This window comes from Photinus pyralis, unplaced genomic scaffold (genome assembly GCF_008802855.1).
Source record: "Photinus pyralis isolate 1611_PpyrPB1 unplaced genomic scaffold, Ppyr1.3 Ppyr1.4_LG2, whole genome shotgun sequence".
NCBI classification, from domain to species: Eukaryota; Metazoa; Arthropoda; class Insecta; order Coleoptera; family Lampyridae; genus Photinus; species Photinus pyralis.
Genome location: NW_022170403.1, coordinates 28,912,668 through 28,935,478, shown reverse-complemented (window position 1 = coordinate 28,935,478; position 22,811 = coordinate 28,912,668). Strand labels below are relative to the sequence as shown.

Sequence of the window (22,811 nt, the reverse complement as noted above, 5' to 3'; positions counted from 1 at the left end):
CATATGCACACCTGATTTTTACGATTTGCGATATGTTGCCATTACTAGAAGCATCTGTGGTTAAAATTTCAAAAAATATCTCCACAAATAAGAAGTGGCAAATATGGAGTTCAGTAAAACTGTGGGAAATGGGTAAGTGCGTACATATGTTGGCAATTTTTGTTTCAGCTAGGAAGCTATTCTGTCAAGAATTTGACACCTGGTTTGTTTATTAATTTAACATGTCAATCAAGTACGTAGAAGTACAAGTCAAAACAGGCCGTATTTTGTTCTGTCATTGAGATGGCGGATGGTGGCAATTATTCATTTTAGAGAACTGGTCTAAACGTTTATTGAGCGAATTTTCGGGTTTGTGTTTTCTAAAAGTGACCGTGACAGTTCTCATTATTGACTACTAGTTTATAATGTCCACATTATTAACCACTTTGAACAAATGCCGAGAAAGCCTACTTTACCAAGTGGACGCTAGTAGTGAAAAAACGCTTTTTTAATATCTGAGTTCTTCAACGCCGGGACGCGAGGCCTACGATACTTACAGGCCGGAGCGCTCGAAAAAGTCACGTGACGTTAGGAGTCATATGAAATACATTACGGCTTATGGAAAATCCGTGCGCGCTCCACTATTATTTTTTTACTCCGGATCCGTTCAACATTAGAGCACGAAATTTCAATGAGAGCTTGTCAATAGTACACACAATCAAATTATGGTGTTCGTTAATTTTTAATAACACTAAAAATAATTAATTTTTAGGTTTAAAGTATTGAAGATAAAACGATGTTAGTAAAATTCCGCGTTTTTCTATCTTTACATCATCATATTTCTTTTTCTAGGAACTATATCACCTTTCGGTGTCTTAAAACTAGAATTGATATGCGCCTCCAATTATGCGTATATGATGCCTAATCTGATATATTGTATAGTTTTAACAGGCCCTACAAAATCGCGAATTTATTATCCGCGCAGAGAAAAATTCAACATGCGAGAAACTTTTTTGTTATTACTATAATTGTATCACATATATCGAATGAATTGTGGCCAAAGGACACAAAAATGTTCTTCAGAAGGAATTTTAAGAAATGGTTTCTGTTTCCTTTTTTTCAGCAGCTGAAGTAAATAGCGCGATTTCAAGAATAAGTGAACGCGGCAAGGAATATTATGTTTCAAATAATTGTTAGTAATCCATTTTCAATACTGTTTGTGAGATTGTGAGATGTAATCTTGGTGCTCAGCAATAATAGTGGACTTCTCTACCTTGATATTATATGTAATTATTCAATTGCTGTGGTAAGAAGAGATATGAAATCGCCGATAGTTGATTTTGATACATTATATCATTGAATAAAAACACTATAAGAAGCCTTAACGCTTATGGAAGAAAGCGCGACAAATCCCCTTGCACCCGCATTGGTTGTGACCACCGAACTCTCTTTGCGGTAAATAGGAGGAAAGCAAATTCTCATTCTTCTCAGTTCAAGAATCGACTCTATTGACAGTGTTCCCATTATATTCTCAGTTCAAACTCTGTCGCGCTTTATTTCCACGGGGTTAGGCTTCTTATAGTGTTTTTATTCAATGATTATATTTATTACGTAGTGTCATCGTCTGCACCACAGTAAACAATGTAGATGAGATTTGTGGGTAATTTCAGCAACTGTTTATTGCGGTACAGAGACGAAGCTGTCTTTACCGTAGTAAGCTAGTAAACAATGTATTTACGCCTACCGGTACAGTAACTAATCTAACTATTAAACTGAGTATATGACCCTGTACATAAATAGATGCTATAGTCATCTAGTGGACGAACTTGTGTACTAATTACAAAAGGATATCTAGCTAACTTTTTTTAGGTCATTTGAAATTGCCAGTTGCCATGTCTAAAACTAACCTCAACGCGGAAGAATTTCGAGTGGTTAGTTATAAAAAGTCAAAAATTAAACGTACTGTTGTTGTTGATACATTAATAGCCACGATTAACGAGCCTCTATCTTCCGTAACTTTCAATTTGGAAAATTATTTAAGGTAATATTTACATTTGGCATGTGACCAACCAGCTCAATTGCATTACATAATTTTAGAAGAATAGAAGCAGCAAAACAGGAACTAATCCCATCCGATTTATATTCATCCGTTTTGGCATCTTTGCGGGAGAGTTTTCAAATTATAAACATAATAAAAATAAAAGAAATTGTGTGCTTTGGTTTAGGTAGAATCGGTGAGTGTATGATTGCGAGATACCAACTAGCTCTATTATTGCTCATAAAAGATTTATATAATGCTAAAGTAGTCGCATATGACCCCATATTCACTGATAATGATAGTGAAATTCTGAAAAGCTTAGGAATTAGTGTATTACACGGCAATATCGAAGGCAAGTATAAATTGTCAGAGAAAAGTGCTACGTTATTTTATCTACCTCATTGCCCCAAACAATTGACCAATAATTTACTATGGGCAAATTGGGGCATGGTTTTAAATTATTGCGTTATAATTTCGAATAGCTTTACTAACGTAATTGAATCTAATTCTAAACGGCATATCGAAAAAAATGCAGATTACATTCTGAATATATCTCCCTTTGTCACTGAATTACCTATTATAAATTCCTTTAAATATTATGATATTTTTAATGATCTGGCAATACATATTTTTGCTTTAGAAAATTTAAGCCTAATATCTCAAGATTTATGGCAGTATCATATCGAACCAGTATACACTGACGAAGACCTCGAATTTGTAAAAAACAAAGTACATAGCGCTTGCATAATATCTAATTCTAATGAATGATTTTGTTCTTAGATATACGAAGATTATCTGATTGATATTTTTGAAAGATGTATGCTAATAGCATTAAAACCCTCAGACAAATCATTCACGAACTACGGCGCGCTATTCCGCAAGGAAACCTGAAGGATAATTTAGCAATTCGCTACTTGTTCGATCAGTACCGTCTCTTCAACATGACCGATCAACAAATTTGTAAAGCGAAAGATGAAGTCCTTTTTGCTGCCAATACTTATTTGTGCTACTTACGCAGCAGCCGAATCCAACAAGAAATACACAATCAGTATCATGGGAAAGGAGAACGTTCTGTGAAGGAAACTGCAAATATTGTAGGTTTTAAATTGCCTCATGATCCCAAATAGATATTTCTTTGTAAAACATAGTGTATAATTACAGTAATAAAGTAGAAGAGGTGCTACTTTTATTGAGTTATTGTTAATTAAGCCGACTAAGCGTAGTTTTAGGTGCGTTTTTCTTAATAGGAATCAAATATTATTGCTGGGAACATTGTAAATTGTTTTGTACAGATGACTGATGAGAAATAAACATTTTACATTAATCTCAAAAATCTTGTTAAGTGTCAGGTGTGATTATCATTGTTGGACTGTGATAAGGATAACTGATAGGTATGAAGTAATTACGAGCCCTAACACATAAATGTTCGGACATCTAGCATTTTTAAAATAAAACCGAAAAAAAATAAAACCAGTCCAATGTCAATAAAGCCGCAAATATCTTATATATATATATATTATAAGTTTATTGTTTATGTTTAATACCAAAAAACAATTTTTTTAATGCTCTCACAAGATGAAAATGGGAAGACCAGCGAAATTAACTGACACATAAATGTTCGGACACCACATATATTTGATAGTTTGATCTACGTAACAGGATAAAAACAAAAAAAATTATAATTTTTATAACTTGTCAGCACACTTTGATATTTTGTTAAAAGAAAAATGGCACATGGCAAAGCGACACGGAAAGAAATTCGACAATTAATAGTAAAATGGGTTTACATTTTTATAAAGTAAGTTGATCTTTAGGTTAAAATTATTGAGCATTAGAAAATACTTTTTTAAATAGGCGAAAGAAAAACATTTTTAAAACACAAAAATAATAAAGAAGAGGTTGGCTTGGGTTCGGGAACGGCAGGCGGGATCTTACCAAGACTGGAAAAAAATCATTTTTAGTAATGAATCTCGATTTGATGTCAATGTAGGCGATAATCGAGAAAGAGTTATCGGAACGGAAAACAAAGCATGTCACAAAGATTAAAAGCGTTCTGTAAAATTCCCCAGTGGTATATAACGGTGTGGGGAAGTATGTCTGCAAATGGGCTGGGACAATTGCACTTACAAATGGTAATGTTTATGCTCAGAAATATCAAGCAATTTTAGAACAAAGTTGATTGCCTTCACTTGCGACATTATCACCTGATGCAGACTTTGTTTTTCAACAAGACGGAGCATCATGTCACAGGAAAAAACGACTAAGAAATGGTTACAAGACCACAATAATAGTGTTTTAGAGGTGCCCTTAAGCAGTCCAGATCTCAATGTCATTGAGACAGTGTGACAAAATGAAGCAACGTTTACGTATTCATCCGCAACGCAATATTGCTTCTTTGAGTGAAAAGTTACAAGAGATTTGGGATACCTTTGGTATCGATCAATGTAAAGCTCTTGTGACGACCATGCCTACACGAATCCAAGCTGTTATTAAAGCCAAAGGGGATGTAACTCATTGGGTGGGTCCGAACATTTCTGTGTCACTTTAAATTCTAATTTTATGGTGTTTTGTGTTATTTGACAGTTATATCAAAAGTTACATAAATACAGTTATATAAAATTACAGTTACTAAATATGTTTACTTAATAACTATAGTAAGAAAAAAAAATAAATAAACATACAATGATTTTAGGTAAGTTACAACATTTTTAAAACTTTGAGTGTCCGAACATTTATGTGTTAGGGCTCGTATATGTGTTAAATTTTATTCTATTTAATTATTAAATCCCCTACAAAAGTTCTTAATGCACCATAGTTAAAATACTTCAAATAACCAAGATTTTTCATTTTGATCCAGAGGTGGATGGGGCTGGCGGGATACCGGGAACTTTCCCGGTGGGTTGGTAGGATCGATGAGCGCTTTGCGGCTGGTAGCATCACTCAAATGAACACACAAAACAGAGATAGAGCCAGGCTACGCCGCCACATGCAAGGAATTAATTTAATTAATATTCGAAGGTGACGGTACAAATAAAAAATGCTTGTGTCCATCAATAAAATCTTGTTGAACCACATTCCCTTTGTCGGTACCCACCTCCTCCCTCCCGCAATTCGCAATTTGGCGGATTTTGCTAAAAACCCTCCACAAAATAGTACTCAGTTTTAGGGGCACTTCTCATAGCTCCAGCTTCTATTGGCGACACGAGTAAGAGAGGTCGCGATCCGAGCACTTAGGAAACTTTTAGGTGAGCACAATCGGACCAAAACTGTAGAAGAAAGAAAAATAACCACGTTAGTACAACACGCTTCGGGATGGCTCCCAGATGTCGCCAACCGCAACATGTAGTAACTTGTTAATTACACGACGGCGCCGGTAGCACTCCTTGTCTTCCTCCAACCGTTTTTCTACAGACCCGCATTTGCTGCCAGCCAGCTAGCCAGTCGGCTCAAGTGAGGTTAAAACCTTTTAGATGCGCTAAAAATGAAATAACTAATAAGGATATTTAAATGAGTAAATTGGAAGCAAATTGAGAATTTCTATGTTAAGGCTTTTAAAATCAAGCCATTGAATCGATTAAAGGTAGATTTTCACAAAGTATACAGATTTCTGTATGGATCTTTCCTTTTTAAATTCACATAATTTCCCTGATATTAAAAATGAAGTATTGCCTAATAATCTACTGGAAAAACGTTGGGAAAAATGCCAAATCTGTTCGATTACGAGAAGAAATTTTAAGATCCTGTCGGGGGCAACCACAATTGAGATTTCTTAAAAAAATGTATAAAAATTGTCGACCGCCCACCGCATTGCTTCCGAACGATGCAGATGAAAAACAAAATGGAGATGATTTTTTTTTAAATGCCGTTTGTGGTAGGTAGTTGTCAAAACTGTTTTCGATGCTGCTATAGTGCGATTACTAGTGGAATTTATATCAAGAAACATTTTTGCGAATATTCCAGAAATTCCTAGGCGCCAAGAAAGAAGAAGAATCGGCGATAAAGAACGAAGACAGATGTGACGCAATCTTTTCGGGAAATACGACGTGTTTGTTAAAGAACATTCTAGAATACCCGGAAGCGTCCAGAAAGACCGGCGTTTGCTATATAAGCAAATCGAATTGCGTTTCAATCAGTTCCAATTTCAACGCCGTAGTAATGAATAGTTCGCTCTTATAATTACTGTTATAAATTAATCAATGATTAGACTTATACATTAATTAATTGATTCTTATTCTTTCGCAATTCTGAAATGTATAATTGCGATTAAGGAACAGATTGTGTAACAATAATCTAAAAGCATTTATGTTGTTGGGAAATAATTATCAAAAAGCATTCATGTTTGCAATTAGGGTGCATTGAGTACCCCCTCCCCCACCCGCTAAAGTGGGCCGATAGTCAAGTATATTTCATGGGACTGGTTTATGGTCTCCCATCCATCCCGTTTCGATCTACCATAGCCAAAACACCACAATGTAGTGAGATGGTGATTTGAAGCTCAGAGTAAGAAATAATTCTTACTCTGAGATTTGAAGTATTCGGACAATGGCGCATCAATATACAGGGTGTTCCATATTTTTAAAAAGTCACATTTTTGTTGTCGAAAAATGCGTTGTAGTTAATTAATTGCATATTTGGATTCAGTAGAAAAAAAAGACACCATTTTGTCAATTTAACCGTCTTTCAGACTGTAGGTACCTGCGAGTTCTGCTAAAAAATGCGGATGTAGAGGCGACGAAAACACTTAAAATAAACCGACCGTCGCAAATGTTTCGTTTGGAAGCTATAAAAGTCCCTAAATTGCTTTTCTTTTTTCATTTTATTTTTTCTCTGGTCTGGTTTTCAACATTGCAAGATGGCGTACCCTCTGCAAGCGGGAGCGAGCAAAAAAATATGGTCAACATAAAAATGTTCGAATCTGCAATTAGATTTTCAAAATTGAAAAAAAAAATCCATTTGCAATTTAGTCGAGTTTCTTTTTAAGATTTTTGATGGGTACATATAAATATGAAGTAATTGCTAATCAGTTATAATCCTGAAAATTTGGAACCCTTAAGTTAATTACTTTGGGAATTCTATAGCCGAAGTGACTTTCTATAGCGATGAGTATTTGTAGTAACATATAGGTACTTCGAATTGGAAAGAACATACACCTCTTTTTATATATGACAGATACAGATTTATTATTATTGAACATAAAAACCATAGTAACTATTTCACAAACCACTACTACTTACCTACTATTCGTCATGCAATATTTAGAAAATTTATATAATCTAGCATTTCATGTGCCATATCATACAGAAAATACCTACAATAAGTTGTTCAATGTTTCGTTTTGAAGCTTTACTTTTGCGCAATACGATCTCCCCATGTAATGCAACAGGCACCGGCCACCGCGCATCCTGACAGCGCACGGCATGCTAGATTTCATAAGTTTTCTAAATATCGAATAACGAATTTCTCTATTTCTTTTATATCAGCCATATGCATATTTTATGTTGTCTTACAGCAAATTGATTCCCCTTTTCAAATATCGCAAAAAACACAGACATTGGATTTGAAAAACAAAAGTTGCATCAATTGCCGTATAATAATACATTCTATGTATATTTAATAAACTGAACTAAGGTTGCGGTTCTCTGAACAATTCGTTATCTACTAGTTTGCCCGTAAGATTTTGGGGTACATTATAATTCAATTTTACATTAGAATATTAGTTCAATTATATTGATTTAGATTAGAATTTTCAGATTACATGGAATTGTTTATTTTATTTAAAGTGTAACCTATAACGCTTGCATCATAAATAAAGCAGACGACCTGCATTTGACCGCACATACTGATTTAAAGCTGTAATTCAGGAAACGTATCGATTTTGATGATATATTTAATATTGGCGCTTTAACTAAGTACAAGGTTAGCAATTTTTCTTGGTCATAAATCTACCCAAATTAAATACATAACAGGTCTTTATTTCTTTTATATATAAGGTTTATACAGGGTGTAGCACCTAAGACTCCTGGATCATAATTCCTTTACCATAAAAGATACCGAAAAGTCTTAAAGCAAAATTGTACACATTTACCGTCGCCACATTTCTAGAATATTTTTGATCACCAGGAGCGTGCTGTATTCCAGTGGCGTATCAAACTTGCGTTTTTATTTTATTACTGACTTGGAACGTAGGTACTTATTTTAAGTAGCATTCATTCCTTTCTTAATGTCGTTCTATTTGCTTTCTTTTCTCACTTGCAACAAAAGGTATTTAGGAATTTATTTTAAGTTTAGGTATATAGTAGGTACATATAAATAATATATAATTAAATTGGTTCATACAGCATCAGTTTGTAGGTAGTATAAAGACACTATCTAGTACAATAAAATTTCATATTTGAAAATTATAGAAGTAAATAAAATCACATAGCCTTTGCGTGTATGTTACACTGTACGACTTATTTCTTATATTCCTTTTCAATATGTTTGGCAATTGTGCTCAGTTGCATATTACTGGTACCTTCGTAAATGCTACCAATTTTGACATCACGGTAAAACTTTTCTTGAATGAAATCCTTAGTAAATCCGACACCGCCCATCCAATCAATACACTTAATTGTTGCTTGCTGTGCCACTTCACAGGCAATGTACTTGGCCATTGAGGCTTCCTTGGCAACGGGGGCGCCACATTCTAGCAATCTGGCAGCATTGTACGTTAGAAGGCGCGCCGCTTCTATTTTTGAAGCAATCTCCGCAATCTGATATTGCATTCCCTGTAGAAGATACAATTAATGACTTCTTTTATTATATCAAATTAAACACTCGCCTGATTGCTATAGATGGGTTTTCCAAATTGTGTTCGTTCAAGAGTATATGGAATAGTTGCATCAAAACACCCTTGAGCGGCTCCAACCATCTGAGCGGCAATACCGATACGCCCTTCATTTAAAAATCTGGCAGCGATTTTGTATCCCTCTCCAAGTTTACCCATAATAGCAGTTTCGGGTACCCTGCAGTTGTCAAAAGTTAACATGCATGTACCAGATGCGCAAATTCCCAGTTTGTTCTCAGGTTTTGCAATTGTAAATCCAGGTGTATCACGGTCAACGATGAAACATGTGATTCCCTTATATCCCTGTCAAGAAGTGATGGTATAGGTATGTACGACTCTAATTACTTAACTTACTGCGGATGGATTTGCGTTGGCCATTATCAAAAATACTCCGGCAACATCCGAATTTGAGATCCACATTTTCGAACCATTGAGGATATAGTCACTGCCGTCTTTTTTGGCAGTTGTTTTTAAAGCAAACGCATCAGATCCGGATGATGGTTCACTTAACGCAAAACTGCCAATCTATAAAAAATAATAGCATCAAGTTTTTTTATAATTCTTAAATAATTTTGTTTCTTACCGTGTCTGTTACCATTCGGGGCAAGTATTGGGCCTTCTGCTCTTTGTTTGCATATTTGCTGATCGCGTTGATGATCAACGTGTTATGCAAGTCGACCAAAACTGCTGTTGCTGGATCGACTTTCGATAATTCTTCAACCGTTAATATAGTTGTCATAAAACCACACTCGGAACCTCCATATTCGGACTCTATTTCAATTCCCATCAACTGAAATTATAGAATCTTTAATACGCATGATTTGATATTGAGATACAAGCTACGCCAAAATTACTAGAGGTCACTAGATCTTTTTCCAAACAAAACTGAAGCATAAATAACAATTAGGTACGAAGTCTTTTGGGCGACGACGTAACGGAATCAAATATGCAGCGTTAACCGGTAGACCAACCGAAAAGTGAGAACGTAACACTATATCGAATATTTTTGTTTTGCTTTTTGTCAAATATAGCTTCTACAATATTTTTATAAGAAAACGTGGAAACCTTATTCGTATAGATGAAATTGGGGTAGTTTCTGCACGCAGTCCGAATTGCTGTTTTTGTCATAACTTCTGAAACAATTGCGAAACAAGTAAGTCGACAGTCTTTAGAATAAATAGCTTAGGGTCAAGGGTGGGGGGGCGCGGGGGGGGGCTATTACCACCTGGCCTGTAGGTCACAATGACGCGTTGGAACGAGTATTAGTATGTGCTGAATTAGACAGCATTAATGTTTCTTGCACTATTAATAAATTATCAACACGTTTCTCTCATTGGGATTGAAGTTAGGTTGTTCATTATAAAATTCTGTTTTTATCTAGGTAAGTGTTTTACAATGAATGTATCTTTTTTTGTCGTATTTTGAAAGTGCTGAAACACAGTTATGGGCTTCTAATTGATTTTCGAGAAAGGAATAGGTACTTTAAAATGATGCAAAATGTTTTAACCCCCCCCCCCCCCCCATCGTCATTGCACTAATACTGTAATGGCCCGTAATGCAATTCCACCTGGCCCGTAAGTACCCAGTCCGCCCCTGTTTTTGGGCACATTTGGGTCAAAAGATGGGGAGATGGACAAGGTGACCACAACAATGCATTCTTATTTATGAAAATGCGTAAAAAAATTAAAAATACAGTATTAGGTGGGCATTAAGAACCAGCCGGGATAATCTTCATGTTTAAGATGCTGACACAAAATTGTATAATTTACTGACGTTGTCGTTGCCTCGTGTAGATGAGAAGTACCTAATTACTTAGGTAGGTACGTCACAGCGGCGAACTATGAACGAAATTTGAATATCTATTTGCGATAAGACTATTTACATTTGTTTTGGTAATTATGTTATGTTGATATGTTTGCAAATTTTTAGAGGAGTATTTATAGGGAGACGCCATTTCATTAGATGCCACATTGATTACGGATAAACTGTATTTTACACTCTATGTTCTCTTTAGAAATTTTGTAGCGTAACACAACGAAGTTGAGATAACCCTATTTATATGTGCTAGATTTTCCGTCGCCAGTCTGTCTGTCTGTTCGATCGAGATCTCGGCCCCTGGGCCACCTAGAGACTTCGGGTTTTCGCTAATTGATGGCTGCTATGGTCTATATTTGCCCTTGCTCATCATTTACAGTTGTATTACGCGGCAACACCCATGAGTGGGTTTTGAAACATTTTTCCTTTTATTATCTAAATTCCGTTATCAATTTTACGACAGGATCACGCTAGTTTCTTATGAAATTTACGTAGACACCAATTAATGTCGCAACATTTGACGATTACGATAGCTTATCTTACAACAACTAAGTTAAATTTAACATCATTTGGAATATATTCTGATTACCTATATTTAATCTCTTTTTTTGCGCACTTTAGTTCAAAGTCTTGACCTAGATTGAGAGGTGTGTGTTATAATAGTGACTCACTATGGTGTATCGACAGTTACAAATTTGAACGAAATTCGTTACGCATTTGGCACGATCTCAATAGGGAACTTCAGCCAAAACTTTGGGTTTTGTTCAATTACGATTACTTATTTTTAGCGCATTTTTTAAGAATTAAAAAAAATGTGCTATTGTTTGCGGTTTGTTCGTCCGTCCGTCCGGACCCACTTCTGCCGTTTTGAACTACTTCTAGGGGAATGGTCCTCCCAGAGTCCTTGACAGGTCTCTCTCATCGAAATAAATTGGTTAATTTTATCTTTCATGGTACTCTAATGAAAGGTCTCAACGAAAGGAATTAATTTCTACCAACCATAGCCCTCGTCCTCGACCTCTTATCGTGATGGGATATATTCCCTTATACCTCAAGAACGGATTGTCGGAAGAGGGTACTCACAAAGGACGATTGAAACGTCTGCAAGAAATATATCCATTGGTAATGGCAAAACAAAAGCTATTTTGGTTTAAAAAAATGCGCTTTATCTGCACAAGACCTGTGCACAATTTATACTTGTTTACTTCAGTATTCATAGGTGTCCTCTGAGGATGCAGAAAGCCGTATAACTTAGATGGAGACCATTATCATCCAGTAAATTATATAACTGTTTTGACTTTAGAAAATGTATAGTAATATCTTCCTCGAAAGGGTTTACGATCATGATTTCTTCAACTGTTTCCTACTGTAAATGATTTTTATGAGGAGCGCGACATATCAATAAACCGCTGGCAAATTTGCTAAGCGACTAACCCTGCGAGCATATTTTCACTTTAAAGCAAATACCTACGATGTGGAAAAGTCCACACATAAGGTTACATGTTGACATGCACACTCCTCAGTCTTCCTCAGCATCATATTGCGAATTACCTACTAACAATGGCAAAGAGCACAATTTATCTATCTTCAACTGACGCAATGCGAGGAAGAAAGGTGACTGACTATAAAACCGAGTACATCAGCAGAATCAGCTATCGACTGAAAACTGAATATGGTTGGTTTTTGGGAAAAAAGGACGTGAGTGGATTTCAAAGTATGTGGTGTGAAAAAGATGTTCTGTGCAAAATTGACAAAGGCGAACTTAAAATACTGATGTAGTTTGTTTTTTTGCTATGTATACTGTAATCGGTACCTAATGTGTATAGAGTATCAAAAAAACAGGTAACGAAATTGTTAAAAAAAATTTAAAAATTTTATTTAAACGAAATAATAATAATAATAAAATAAACGTTGTATAATGTGTAAAGGTGCGTTTTCACGCACATGCAATTTGCGCAAATTGACTTGTGCATGCCAATTTGTACAAGTAAATTGATGCATGAAAACGAAAATTGTTTAACTTGCACAAGCCAGAAAATTTGGCTTCTGCGATCTTCTTTTTTTGTCTTTTAGCACTTTTAACTTTTTAGCGCATTTTTGCAAATTTATTTGTAAAAAGTAGCTTTTAATCTCACTTTGGCCGGCTGGCTGGCTGGCAGCAAATGTGGGCGCGTAGAAGAACTCTTGTAGAAAGGCAACGGGTGTACGTGTATCTACGGGGCCGTGAAATTTGTCAACCTTAGGGACATGGCTACATGATGTGGGGTTGGCGACATCTGGGCGTCATCCTCGAGCGTAGTATACTAACGTGAAGGTTTTTCAGTTTTTTCCTATCTTCTACTACAGTTTTGGTCCGATTCTTTTCAAATTGGTGTCGTCGGAAAGATGTTGTAAACGCGCACAACTCCTGCGTGGCGGAATTTTGTTTTTTGTCCTAGGGGCGAAATTAACGACCTTTTGCGAGGCGCGCGCGCGCGTCTTCGAGAAGTAGTCAACTTCGGGCGCCTTTTACCTTCCGTTGCGAACTCACGCGGTTTAATGTTTCGTAAATCTCGAATCGCTGTCTCTCTTTCTCGTGCCGCCAATAGAAGTGAATTGCGAGTGAACGGGACGTCGGAAGTGGGTACCGTCAAAGGGAATGTGGTAGCCCGCGACACGATCTTACTGATGGTGTAGTCAAATCTTCAACCGCGACGCCAAAGGGAATGTGGTAGCCCCCGACACGATCTTCCTGATAGTGGAGTCAAATCTTCAATCGCGAATTGCGGCTGAACGGGACGTCGGAAGTGGGTACCGTCAAAGAGAATGTGGTAGTCCGCGACACGATCTTACTGATGGTGGAGTCAAATCTTCAAACGCGAATTGCGGGTGACGGGACGTCGGAAGTGGGTACCGTAAAAGAGAATGTGGTAGCCCCCGACACGATCTTACTGATGGTGGAGTCAAAACTTTAAAAGCGAATTGCGGGTGCACGCGGAAAGTGGGAAGCGGTTAGTGAATGTAGTAGCCTTCGACAAGATCTGTTATTGATGGTTGAGTCGAAAGTGGCTAATAGAATACTGATCTGCCACACAAAAATGCGCTGAAGTCCCTTCGATCTCAAACGAGGACTTTGATAATTTTTAATTATACAAACACCAGCTATAATGTTCCTCTTCGTACTCCATCGTTTACAATGAGAATCTGAACTGTACTGTAGACAAATTTGTGCACCAAACTTGAACCGTGAAAATGGATGCATGAGTTCACTGAATTTGCCCAAATTGGCATGCACAAGTCAATTTGCGCAAATTGCATGAGCGTGAAAACGCACCTTAATAACAGAACGCATCAACGCTTTTCTCTTTACAATTCGTATTATGTCGTATCAACTTAGACTACCTAATCGACTTCGAAATTCACTGTCGCAACTCGCAGTTAGAGTACCTTACAGATGTTTGCTGCTGTGTCAGCTGTGACCTGATCTGTGTACTCTTAATCACTAGTATATTACCGTGTTTAAGCGAAAGACATTAAACATGATACTGGATACTTGGAAATTGCAATACCTCTAAAACCTCTTCATGTTTTAATTTTAAGACGAACACGTAACTTTCTTTGCAATATGAATATCGTCAACTATCAAAGATGTATGCAACTTCGCAGGCCCCCAATTTCAACGGGCCCTAGGCTCATGCCTACTGTGCCTAGGCGAAAACGCGGCACTGCCTATATTTATACTTGTACATATTGTTAGTTATAACATCGTAACTGGAACGATTCTGGTCGCCCTTGAAAATGTTAAGCTCCTCCAAAAAAATTCCCGGCAAATTTAAATGAACATTTTTAATTGGCCGAATTTTCAAAACCTGTAACACGCAACAATTTGCTTCCAATTATAATTGCCGTATCTAAATTGACATCCTTAACATCAAACCTGTCATTGCGTTTCGTATTTGCCTTGCCTCAATCTGCCGTTAATTTATTTATACGAACAAACTATTCTTTTTGAACTTAATAAACAATTTGAAACTATATAGGTCAATATTCAAAACATAACACTTTATAACTTAGTCATACAATGTGACATGCGATTTTAAATTTCCCGGTTTTTATAATTTTGTGACTGTGAAACGGGTCTGTTATTACATTGGCCAAAATTTATTGGGAGTGGCTTAACTGTATCTGTTGGGTGAACAGAATATAGTGCGGGTCCATTAATCATATCATTTTTATTTGTAATTTTATTGTATATTGTATTTATTAAAACTCTTTCGGTTCATGGCTTCAAAGTGCAAGTAAGATTACTACTGCAGCAGTGAGCAGGGTAAGCTACAATAAAGTGCGAGAGAGTAGATGAAACTTTTGAGGTTGGTAATAATTTAGTGTTGTTAGTGATCGTGCATTTATTTATTAGAATAATAATTTTTTAAATTTAATAATACGTTGGATTGGGGCTGTATGGAGGAACAGGGTCTCACGGCACTGAAAGCAGTCCCTTTCCCTGTTTTTATTTGTGTTATTTGTAGAGTTTTGATTTTGTTTTATGGGGAATAAATTATATAATATTATTAAATAACAAATGTATAAACAACAAATTTACACGTCAACAAACAAACATAGAAATGTAATAAAATTTCAACCAGATTCGAGTTTTGGACACCCGTCATGGCCAACGTCTGTGTTTGGGACGTAAAATATAACAACGTGAGGTCCGGTAGTTATTGTTAAAAAAGGAAAAAAATTGAAGGTAGCAAAAATGCGGATTATTATTCAATTTACAAGGACGTACGTCGCGTAAGTGTACAAACAGAGTGGAAGCAGGTTTCTCGCTTTCCGGTATCTCGCGCCGATAGGAGCAGGTTTTTCGCGCTGTGACTGCACACAATAAAAGCGAGAAAAAGCGAAGCCGGTGGCGCAGTGGTTGCGTTCCCGACTGCTATTCGGGAGGTTGTGGGTTCGATTATCGCTTATAGAGGTTTTCTCAAACACTGTCTTTATAAGAGCTTCTTTATCCGAAACTCGCGCGAGAAGCGGCAGAAAAAACTAAATTTTTATTCCGACAAAAGCGTGGACGCAGGCGACCGGCGCCGACAAGTTTTAACCTGCCTTGACTACGTTCACGCTAATTTGAAAACATTCTATTTCCAAAGCGAGAAGCGCGAGTCGACGCTGGTAACCGGTAAGCGAGAAACCTGCCTCCACTCTGTTCGTACCCTAGACTTTTTTACTGTTGTATTCGATCAAGTAGGTACAATTTAAGTAGGCGTGCTAGCATATTTAGTTTCCACAAAGACCCGTTGTTAAAACTGCTGTGTAAATGTTTACTACCGTAAACCTGAACAGGGGTTAAACTCGATAGTCACAAAATGGTGCTGTGCATCAGTAATGACAGGGTTCCCAGAAATTTACATCATTTGAAAATTCAAAGAAGTTTCGTGTTACCGTCGCATCGCATCGGCGAAATTCCAATGTGCACGATTCGTCGTCTACCTTTGTTAACCCATTGTCACTGAAGGAAGATTGTGTCCAAACCACATTTCTGTATCAACATAGTCACTTGCAAAAGGGCCGTCGTATTTAAAGGTACCATTATTTTTTTATTATATCTCATCATAATTTTAACTTGATTGATGTTTAAATGCATTTAAAGCAGTTTTCTCGGATTTATTAAAAAAATACCTATTGAAGTCAAATTTAAGGAATCTGGAAAGAAAAATGTTCAATAAATCAATTGATCATGGCTATGGGTCAAGTTTAATAATTTTTTAACCTCGGTCAGTTTCAAGCAGGGTATAACATAAAGGGGTGTATGAACTGTTGGTTAAATTGTAAAGAAATATCATGGTCGATGCAATATAAGAAAGAAATGAAACGCTTCCGCTAGTGGAGTTTCTTACGCAAATTACGCGCATCGTTATAGGCAAACTGAAATTGATAGGAAGAAATTGTTAAAAGATAAGTTGTACTTGTAGAGGACTACATTTTCTACAAAAAAAAACTCATTGACGGCATAAAAGGTTTACCTTCAACCTTTTATAAATGATAACCATTATTATCATGAATTTTTATATCTAGACAAGACCATGCTATCTACTATTGTAGCGAACTTTCTAGAACGGTATCAAGGCGGCGTCAAGTCACCATCAAGTCGATAAAGGTCATAGGCAATAGGGAATGATAGCGGATATGACGCATTCTTTCCACGAAATATGACATGCTGATTTTAGAAATTTCTAGAAGGTTTTTGTTTGTTATACAGTGTGGAAGAGCCAAATGGAATACATTCATTATTTGGGCTACTGTACATATTTACAAGAATCCCGAAACTCAAATTTAAATTATAAAAACGTGAAAGTGTGATCCCTACCTTCAACCCCCTTCGAGTGATAGTTACAACCCCTAAATTTTTAATGGAAAGTATGGGCTTGTGCTATATCGTTTCGTCTCCTCATTCTGCATCCAAAAATGTTTATTGTTTTCAAAATCATATACCAAATTGATGTCTCGGGCGCTTAGACGGTCAAAAACAAAACTACATCTTTCGCCGTTCTCGAGTTATCGCGCTAACATTCCCGGATGAACGAACCAAAAGTACATGATTTCATAAACCAGCCGATGCTAGGTTTCCGCTTATTGTCCTTTATAGAAGTTGTGGTTATTGAAAATGTACCCCCGCATTCGAAAACGATGATAGGCAGTGGCATCGGATCGTTGCAGGGATCGCTGTCATGATGTTCAATGCGAACTAATAGGTTAAGAAAATCTCCCAAAATTTTACTTCGAGGTCGTCACATTTCGAAAAACTGGAATGGTGAATGTTAGAGACTGTCACCGGTCCTTAACAACATGAATTTAATCCAACATTTTTTCGGCTAATGCGCCTCAAACTTAAAAAAAAAGGAAACCAACACATTGGATATTGAGCGCCGTGGTGGATGCCAAAGTTAATTTTTGATAGTTGCACCCATAAGCTTTCCTACACCTAGTGGCCTAGCGAAACCCGAAGTGGATACGAGGTCTGGGGTTGAGCTACAGCGCGGAACGACGGACAGACGGAGGGAAAAGTGAGGACATAAGCGCTTCACTTTCGTGAGTTGCGCTAAAAAACAGAAAAATTTAGGTGCGGCTAGCTTAAATTATCTATTCAGGTTTTACAAAGTCATACCTAGTAGTAGTAATTTAGTAAATACAAAGTGTCGGTCGTCGGTCTCAGTGAAACAGTTAATTTCCATTTCACATTAGGAGGTTACCTATCAGATCAATTTAACTGAAACATGAAAGACCGGCCTTGAATCACATACTAAAGAATAGGTCGATACCGATTCACTGTACATGGTCAGTGACGGATTAAGGGGGGGGGGGGGGGGGGCAGAACAAAATGACACAAAAATGCGTACCCAATTCAGCGGAGTTGGTCAGTGTTATTTTGTAGGTTTCAACCAGTGTTTTTCGAGTTCAAAAAGTACTTACTCGTCTGCGTTTGCCAGTTTTTTTAACAAGGCAATATTTTATTTTCACCAAAAATGTACCTTGCTCATTCAATTTTAGTATGAGTTTCTAATAAATGTTCTTTTAAATAAATGAAACGAAAAAAATTAAATAGTAGGTACTTATGTTTAAAATGTGCATATTTAATTGATAAAAAGGGCTTTAGTATTTATGTAGTATTGATTCATAATTCCAGAGTTGTATGTTTCATTCCCTGCATTTTGCGATATAATTTTCCCAAACAGGTATAATTACTTGATTTTTTATAAATGACTGCGATCGGCAAAATATTGTTTTTCTTTGAAATATTTGCATTTCCAGTAGTTCAAGCTAATATTTCTTTACATATAAATTGTCGGTCTAGAACCACTAAATCTTATACTTTTTAAGGTATTTTTTCAAAAAATTTCCGGGGGAGGACCCAGACCCCCCTCATCTTTTCCCTCCCTTTCCGGGATTCCGCCCCCACCCACATATTTCTATTAATCCGTCCCTGTATATGGTATCAACAAGACGAAAGATGTAGGATCCTGGCAAGAGTCAATCAATTGATGATTATCAATATATTATTATTATATAATTAGTAAATACCAAATCTAATTTGGGATTTATAATCGCGCATCCCTTGTATACCTATAGGTACAATCAAAACGAGACGAGAGAAGAAAAAAACTGTTTATGCTTATCTCACCTTGAATAATAAAACACATTTATTATAAAGTAATTATAGGTATCTGGCGAGTGGACATGTGAATGCTGTTAGATGGTTCTATAAATACCTAAACTGTTTAAAGTTGCTTGTCCAATACTGGTTTGTCTAGCTATACCTACCCTTATAGAAAATGTCTACAGACTACTAGCCTGCAATGGACACTATAGCATGCCTATAGTACCTACTGGTCAAAATAATTAATTATAGTATATAGTGCATAGTTATTTATTTATTATTTGGGGATATGGAAAGTTAACAAATAGTGCGTTTTGTTGTTTAGACGTGACGTATTTAATGAGATCCAAACAAAATAAGTGACCTTGTCGTAATTATCCTTGTCCATTCGACAAGTGTATAATAATTTCCATTTCTGTTCGCAATTGAAAAATCATGTGAGTTAAAGAGATAATCTGATATCCGAGTTACAAAATAATTCGCAATGTAATTATCCACACACGAGTTATACTTATTTGAGTTGGAACCGCGTAGTAGAAGCAAGGTGTCAAAACATTAAAACAACTTACCCCATTTTCAAATAGCATATCAATTATGGGTTGCTTTATAAATCCATCCCTGTCCATATCTCTGACATGTGGACCGATTTGATCTACAGCCAATCTTCTCACTAAAATGTCACTGTATTATAAACAAATTACACGCAATTGTAGTGTACCTGTTTCTTTCATCATCTGTTCATCTTCCGTTAAATATGTTAGGGGTTTGGGCGAGTCCGTGACCTGTGTTGCTGCACTGGTTTCTGTTTGCTGCAACTTCGATGAAGTAGTCGTGATAGTTTTTTTGTAACTTTTGGAGAATGTCGGCAGCACCTAGGTAGTACATTATTTGGGTTTTACTTAACGTACCCATAATAGCTACACTTTAAGTACCAACCTGTTTGGTCAAAAATGTACGACAGCTGTTCATTTTGGATGATCAGATTACTACCGTAAAAACCACTTATCCAGTCGAACGCTGTTGCTGAAATGTAACGTGAAGTAAGATGTAAGATAATAAATATCTGCGACTTGCGAGTAGCGACACGTACTATGTTCGTAGCCGACTATTATCTTTATTCGAGACATGCCCACTCCTCCGTTGCGTCAGGTCAGTTTCATTGTTCTTGTTACTCTTCTCCTACTTCAGTTTACCTGCTCCAAATAACTTACATAAATAGTTTTACTATCTTTATTTCAGCGCATATTTTCTTATCATAACATTTTTGTCACAAGTCCCCAATTCACAATACAAGCAATTTCACAAAATGTTATCGCTTCATAATTTCACGATTACCTTCACTGTGATATTGTTGACCTAAAAATGTGTATTACAAAAGTGGGGTCGTAGAAGTAACGGTGGGTTTGAGGTCTATTTAGGTAGGTATTTTGAAAAATTAATACGGTAATACCCCTCGTTGAAGGTGTCAGTGTGTACCACTTCTTGAAATATTCATTATACAGGACTTTCTTTCAAAAACGAATCACCTTATATTGTAATGTGTTGAATTTTTCTAAAAAATCAAAATTGGAATAACACTTCCTTTTAGTATAACCATATACCTTGCCAGACATTTAGTGGACCTTAGTTTTAGCATTCACCCTCAACTACTACAAATTTAAAATTATAATATGCAGCCCCCATCGAGTGACACATCATTTTAACGGCCATAAAATTCTCTTTACAGAAAATCAAACAATCACTGTTTGGGTAGGTATTCTTTGAAATCCAATTGTTGGGTCGGTAATGGCCTAATGGGCATTCAAGAAGTTTTAACAGCGGAATTATATTACAATCTATTGAAAGAAGTGATAGCCCCACAGATCACACTCTTTGGAGAGTGGAAAACAATGAAGACATGCTACTAGACGTATAAAATTTGCAGTTTCAGCAAGATGGGGCTCCGCCACATTATAATCTCCTGTCAAATGGATTGGAAGAGGAGGTCTCCTACCCTGCACCGGAATTCTGATTGTTATCAGAATTATATTTGTTTTCTTTTGTATCGTATGCATGTATTCAGTTGTAAGTAGCTAATAAAAGTCATTATTATTATTATTATTATTATTATTATTATCTAATCTAGTCATTCGCCTCGAGAACGTCATTATTACTTTTACGATTCTAAGGTAGTAGTGGGAGCGGCCCGTGAGAACAAACGGCCTTTCGTATTAAAATTGTGCCACTTGGAACACATGATCCCTAGACCTATTGGAGTGATTTGAGTCGCAGAGCAGGAAGTTCCGTCCCTTAGGATTGAAAATGGCGCCAATTTTCAAAATTGAGGCGAATTTCAGGAAATATCTGTTTTTAGAGCGATTTTTACGTTTAGGGTAACGTTTACGAGGTTTCCGAGAGTGAAAAAGACAAAAACAATATCCGAAGCTAATTTCTGTGTGGGAAGCATGATTGTATGATATCTCTAACGTCCGACAGGATTCGAAAGTTTCTTGGAAAGTTTGACCGATTTTCGTGGTTGAGTAAATTGAATACTCTAATTCTGAATTTATAATTCTTTATCGGCAAACTCACTTATGAATGCAAGACTCGACCATTGTAATAATTCTGACGTAGCGTAATTACTAAATGTTCACATTTTTGGAAAAATTCCATTGTAATGAGGCAGCTTACAACATTGGGTTTATCTTACCATATGGCCTGTAAAAATAACTCATTAATGACCTGTTAGATTACAAGGATTTTGTTTTCTCACCGTCTTTATTACTTACGTTATATTTTATACCAATTAAAAACCAAAATCGACTAACGATACTTTCTGTGATTTGACAGTTTTGCACCTTCAAATAAACATCCAATAAATGACAGCTGTCGCCATCTCGGAGTATATTTTCTAATCAAGTTGGCATTATTACGGAAGTAATTTGACTCATTTTTTTCATATTAAACCATACGATTGTGAACTATGACGTACCGGCAATCTCTAATGGCGAGGATAATATGTAAGATTCTAAGAGATCCTTCTCACGATGCGTTTTTGAAACGCTGCGCAGAGTGGAAAGTTTCTTCGAAAAAAAGATACGGTTATGCGGAAATGTCAGATGAGTAAGAACTGAAATTTATAAGTCTCTTCTGTACAATTTCTGTTATAATTTTGGAGTTTGCCACACCGTGCTACAATGGTTTTTACCACACAATATGAAGTGTTTAGTCTAATAGAGCTTCGCCTTCCTTCAAGGGTCGAACTACAACCCCCACATATCGGTAATAACAATCTTAAACATAACGAACTTGGCTTTATATACAAAATATCAGTACAAAAATATGTACGCTAAGGCACAAGTAAATCAACTCTCCTCAAACCAGACACCATTTTTTTAAAAAAACGACGCCCCTTCTTGCGCTTTTGTTGCGTGAAGGCGCTTCTGAAAAGCGCTTCGTGCTACTTGTGGCGCTGCAAATCGCACCATGTGAAGGGGTCAAGCTACCAGTCGCTCCAAAAAACGTCTGCTAAGAAGGGGTCTAATACGTCCAAATGGATGTTATAGGTAGGTATTTATATTAGAAACACTTGTAATTCATCGTCTACAAATTCTCCTTCGGTTTTTCGCATACTCAAAATATCGTGAACCCATTTCATCCTGCGTTTTTGGTTTTTTTACTCTTCATCATCCATGGAAATTGCAGCTAAATCAGTTTATTTCAACTTTGTCCATCTTAAAATAACGATTTCTCGACGTTCTTCTTGACACTGGCTAAAATGAGCGCCAGTTGAGTGTAAAATGTGAATACTACCCCAAATTGTTATTACAGTCCAATACTGCACGCCGGCGTCCAAGCATTTTTGTTGCAATATAGCGAACACATACACACAGTTATAACGCTAATGCAAAGACGTTGACAACTTAGCAAATTATAACTGTCAATTCTGACAGCCAGGTCCGTTGGTGACGTCACATATGACTTAAACTCGGGCAACATTACAAGTATAGGGATCGAGCAATCCTTATATTATATAG

General features: G+C 36.5%; 2 protein-coding genes and 1 long non-coding RNA gene across 4 annotated transcripts; 2 read left to right on the top strand and 1 right to left on the bottom strand.

The window, feature by feature from the left end:
• Positions 1-1,858: 1,858 nt before the first annotated feature.
• Positions 1,859-3,059, top strand: LOC116164541 (SRR1-like protein). Of its 2 annotated transcripts, XM_031478737.1 has the most exons (4): positions 1,859-2,020; positions 2,077-2,213; positions 2,658-2,746; positions 2,798-3,059. In XM_031478737.1, the coding sequence occupies exons 1-4, from the start codon at positions 1,872-1,874 to the stop codon at positions 2,906-2,908; spliced, it is 486 nt and encodes a 161-aa protein (XP_031334597.1). In that variant the 5' UTR covers positions 1,859-1,871; the 3' UTR covers positions 2,909-3,059. The 2 variants fall into 2 exon arrangements, with proteins under 2 accessions (XP_031334597.1, XP_031334596.1); XM_031478736.1 differs by having other exon boundaries at positions 2,077-2,746.
• Positions 3,060-8,310: 5,251 nt separating this feature from the next.
• LOC116163438 (short/branched chain specific acyl-CoA dehydrogenase, mitochondrial-like) lies at positions 8,311-19,900 on the bottom strand. Its single transcript, XM_031477346.1, has 7 exons — positions 19,732-19,900; positions 19,514-19,667; positions 19,365-19,465; positions 9,427-9,633; positions 9,198-9,368; positions 8,838-9,146; positions 8,311-8,784 (listed from the first exon to the last, which is right to left on the bottom strand). The coding sequence occupies exons 1-7, from the start codon at positions 19,762-19,764 to the stop codon at positions 8,470-8,472; spliced, it is 1,290 nt and encodes a 429-aa protein (XP_031333206.1). The 5' UTR covers positions 19,765-19,900; the 3' UTR covers positions 8,311-8,469.
• An 81-nt stretch (positions 19,901-19,981) lies between these two features.
• On the top strand, positions 19,982-20,889 carry LOC116163439. The gene is made up of 2 exons (XR_004143743.1): positions 19,982-20,213; positions 20,522-20,889. It is a non-coding gene; the product is annotated as an uncharacterized LOC116163439 (long non-coding RNA).
• The last annotated feature ends 1,922 nt before the right edge of the window (positions 20,890-22,811 follow it).

Excerpts from the sequence above, each read along its gene's own strand:
- LOC116163438 (XM_031477346.1), bottom strand. The coding sequence starts at position 19,764 with ATGAACAGCTGTCGTACATTTTTGACCAAACAG. Across the intron at positions 9,634-19,364 it reads ATATGCTATTTGAAAATGGG|TTGATGGGAATTGAAATAGA; the intron begins GTAAGTTGTTTT and ends CTATAATTTCAG. Across the intron at positions 9,369-9,426 it reads CCCGAATGGTAACAGACACG|ATTGGCAGTTTTGCGTTAAG; the intron begins GTAAGAAACAAA and ends TATTTTTTATAG.
- LOC116164541 (XM_031478736.1), top strand. The coding sequence starts at position 1,872 with ATGTCTAAAACTAACCTCAACGCGGAAGAATTTCGAGTGGTTAGTTAT. Across the intron at positions 2,021-2,076 it reads AATTTGGAAAATTATTTAAG|AAGAATAGAAGCAGCAAAAC; the intron begins GTAATATTTACA and ends ACATAATTTTAG. Across the intron at positions 2,747-2,797 it reads TCGAATTTGTAAAAAACAAA|ATATACGAAGATTATCTGAT; the intron begins GTACATAGCGCT and ends TTTTGTTCTTAG.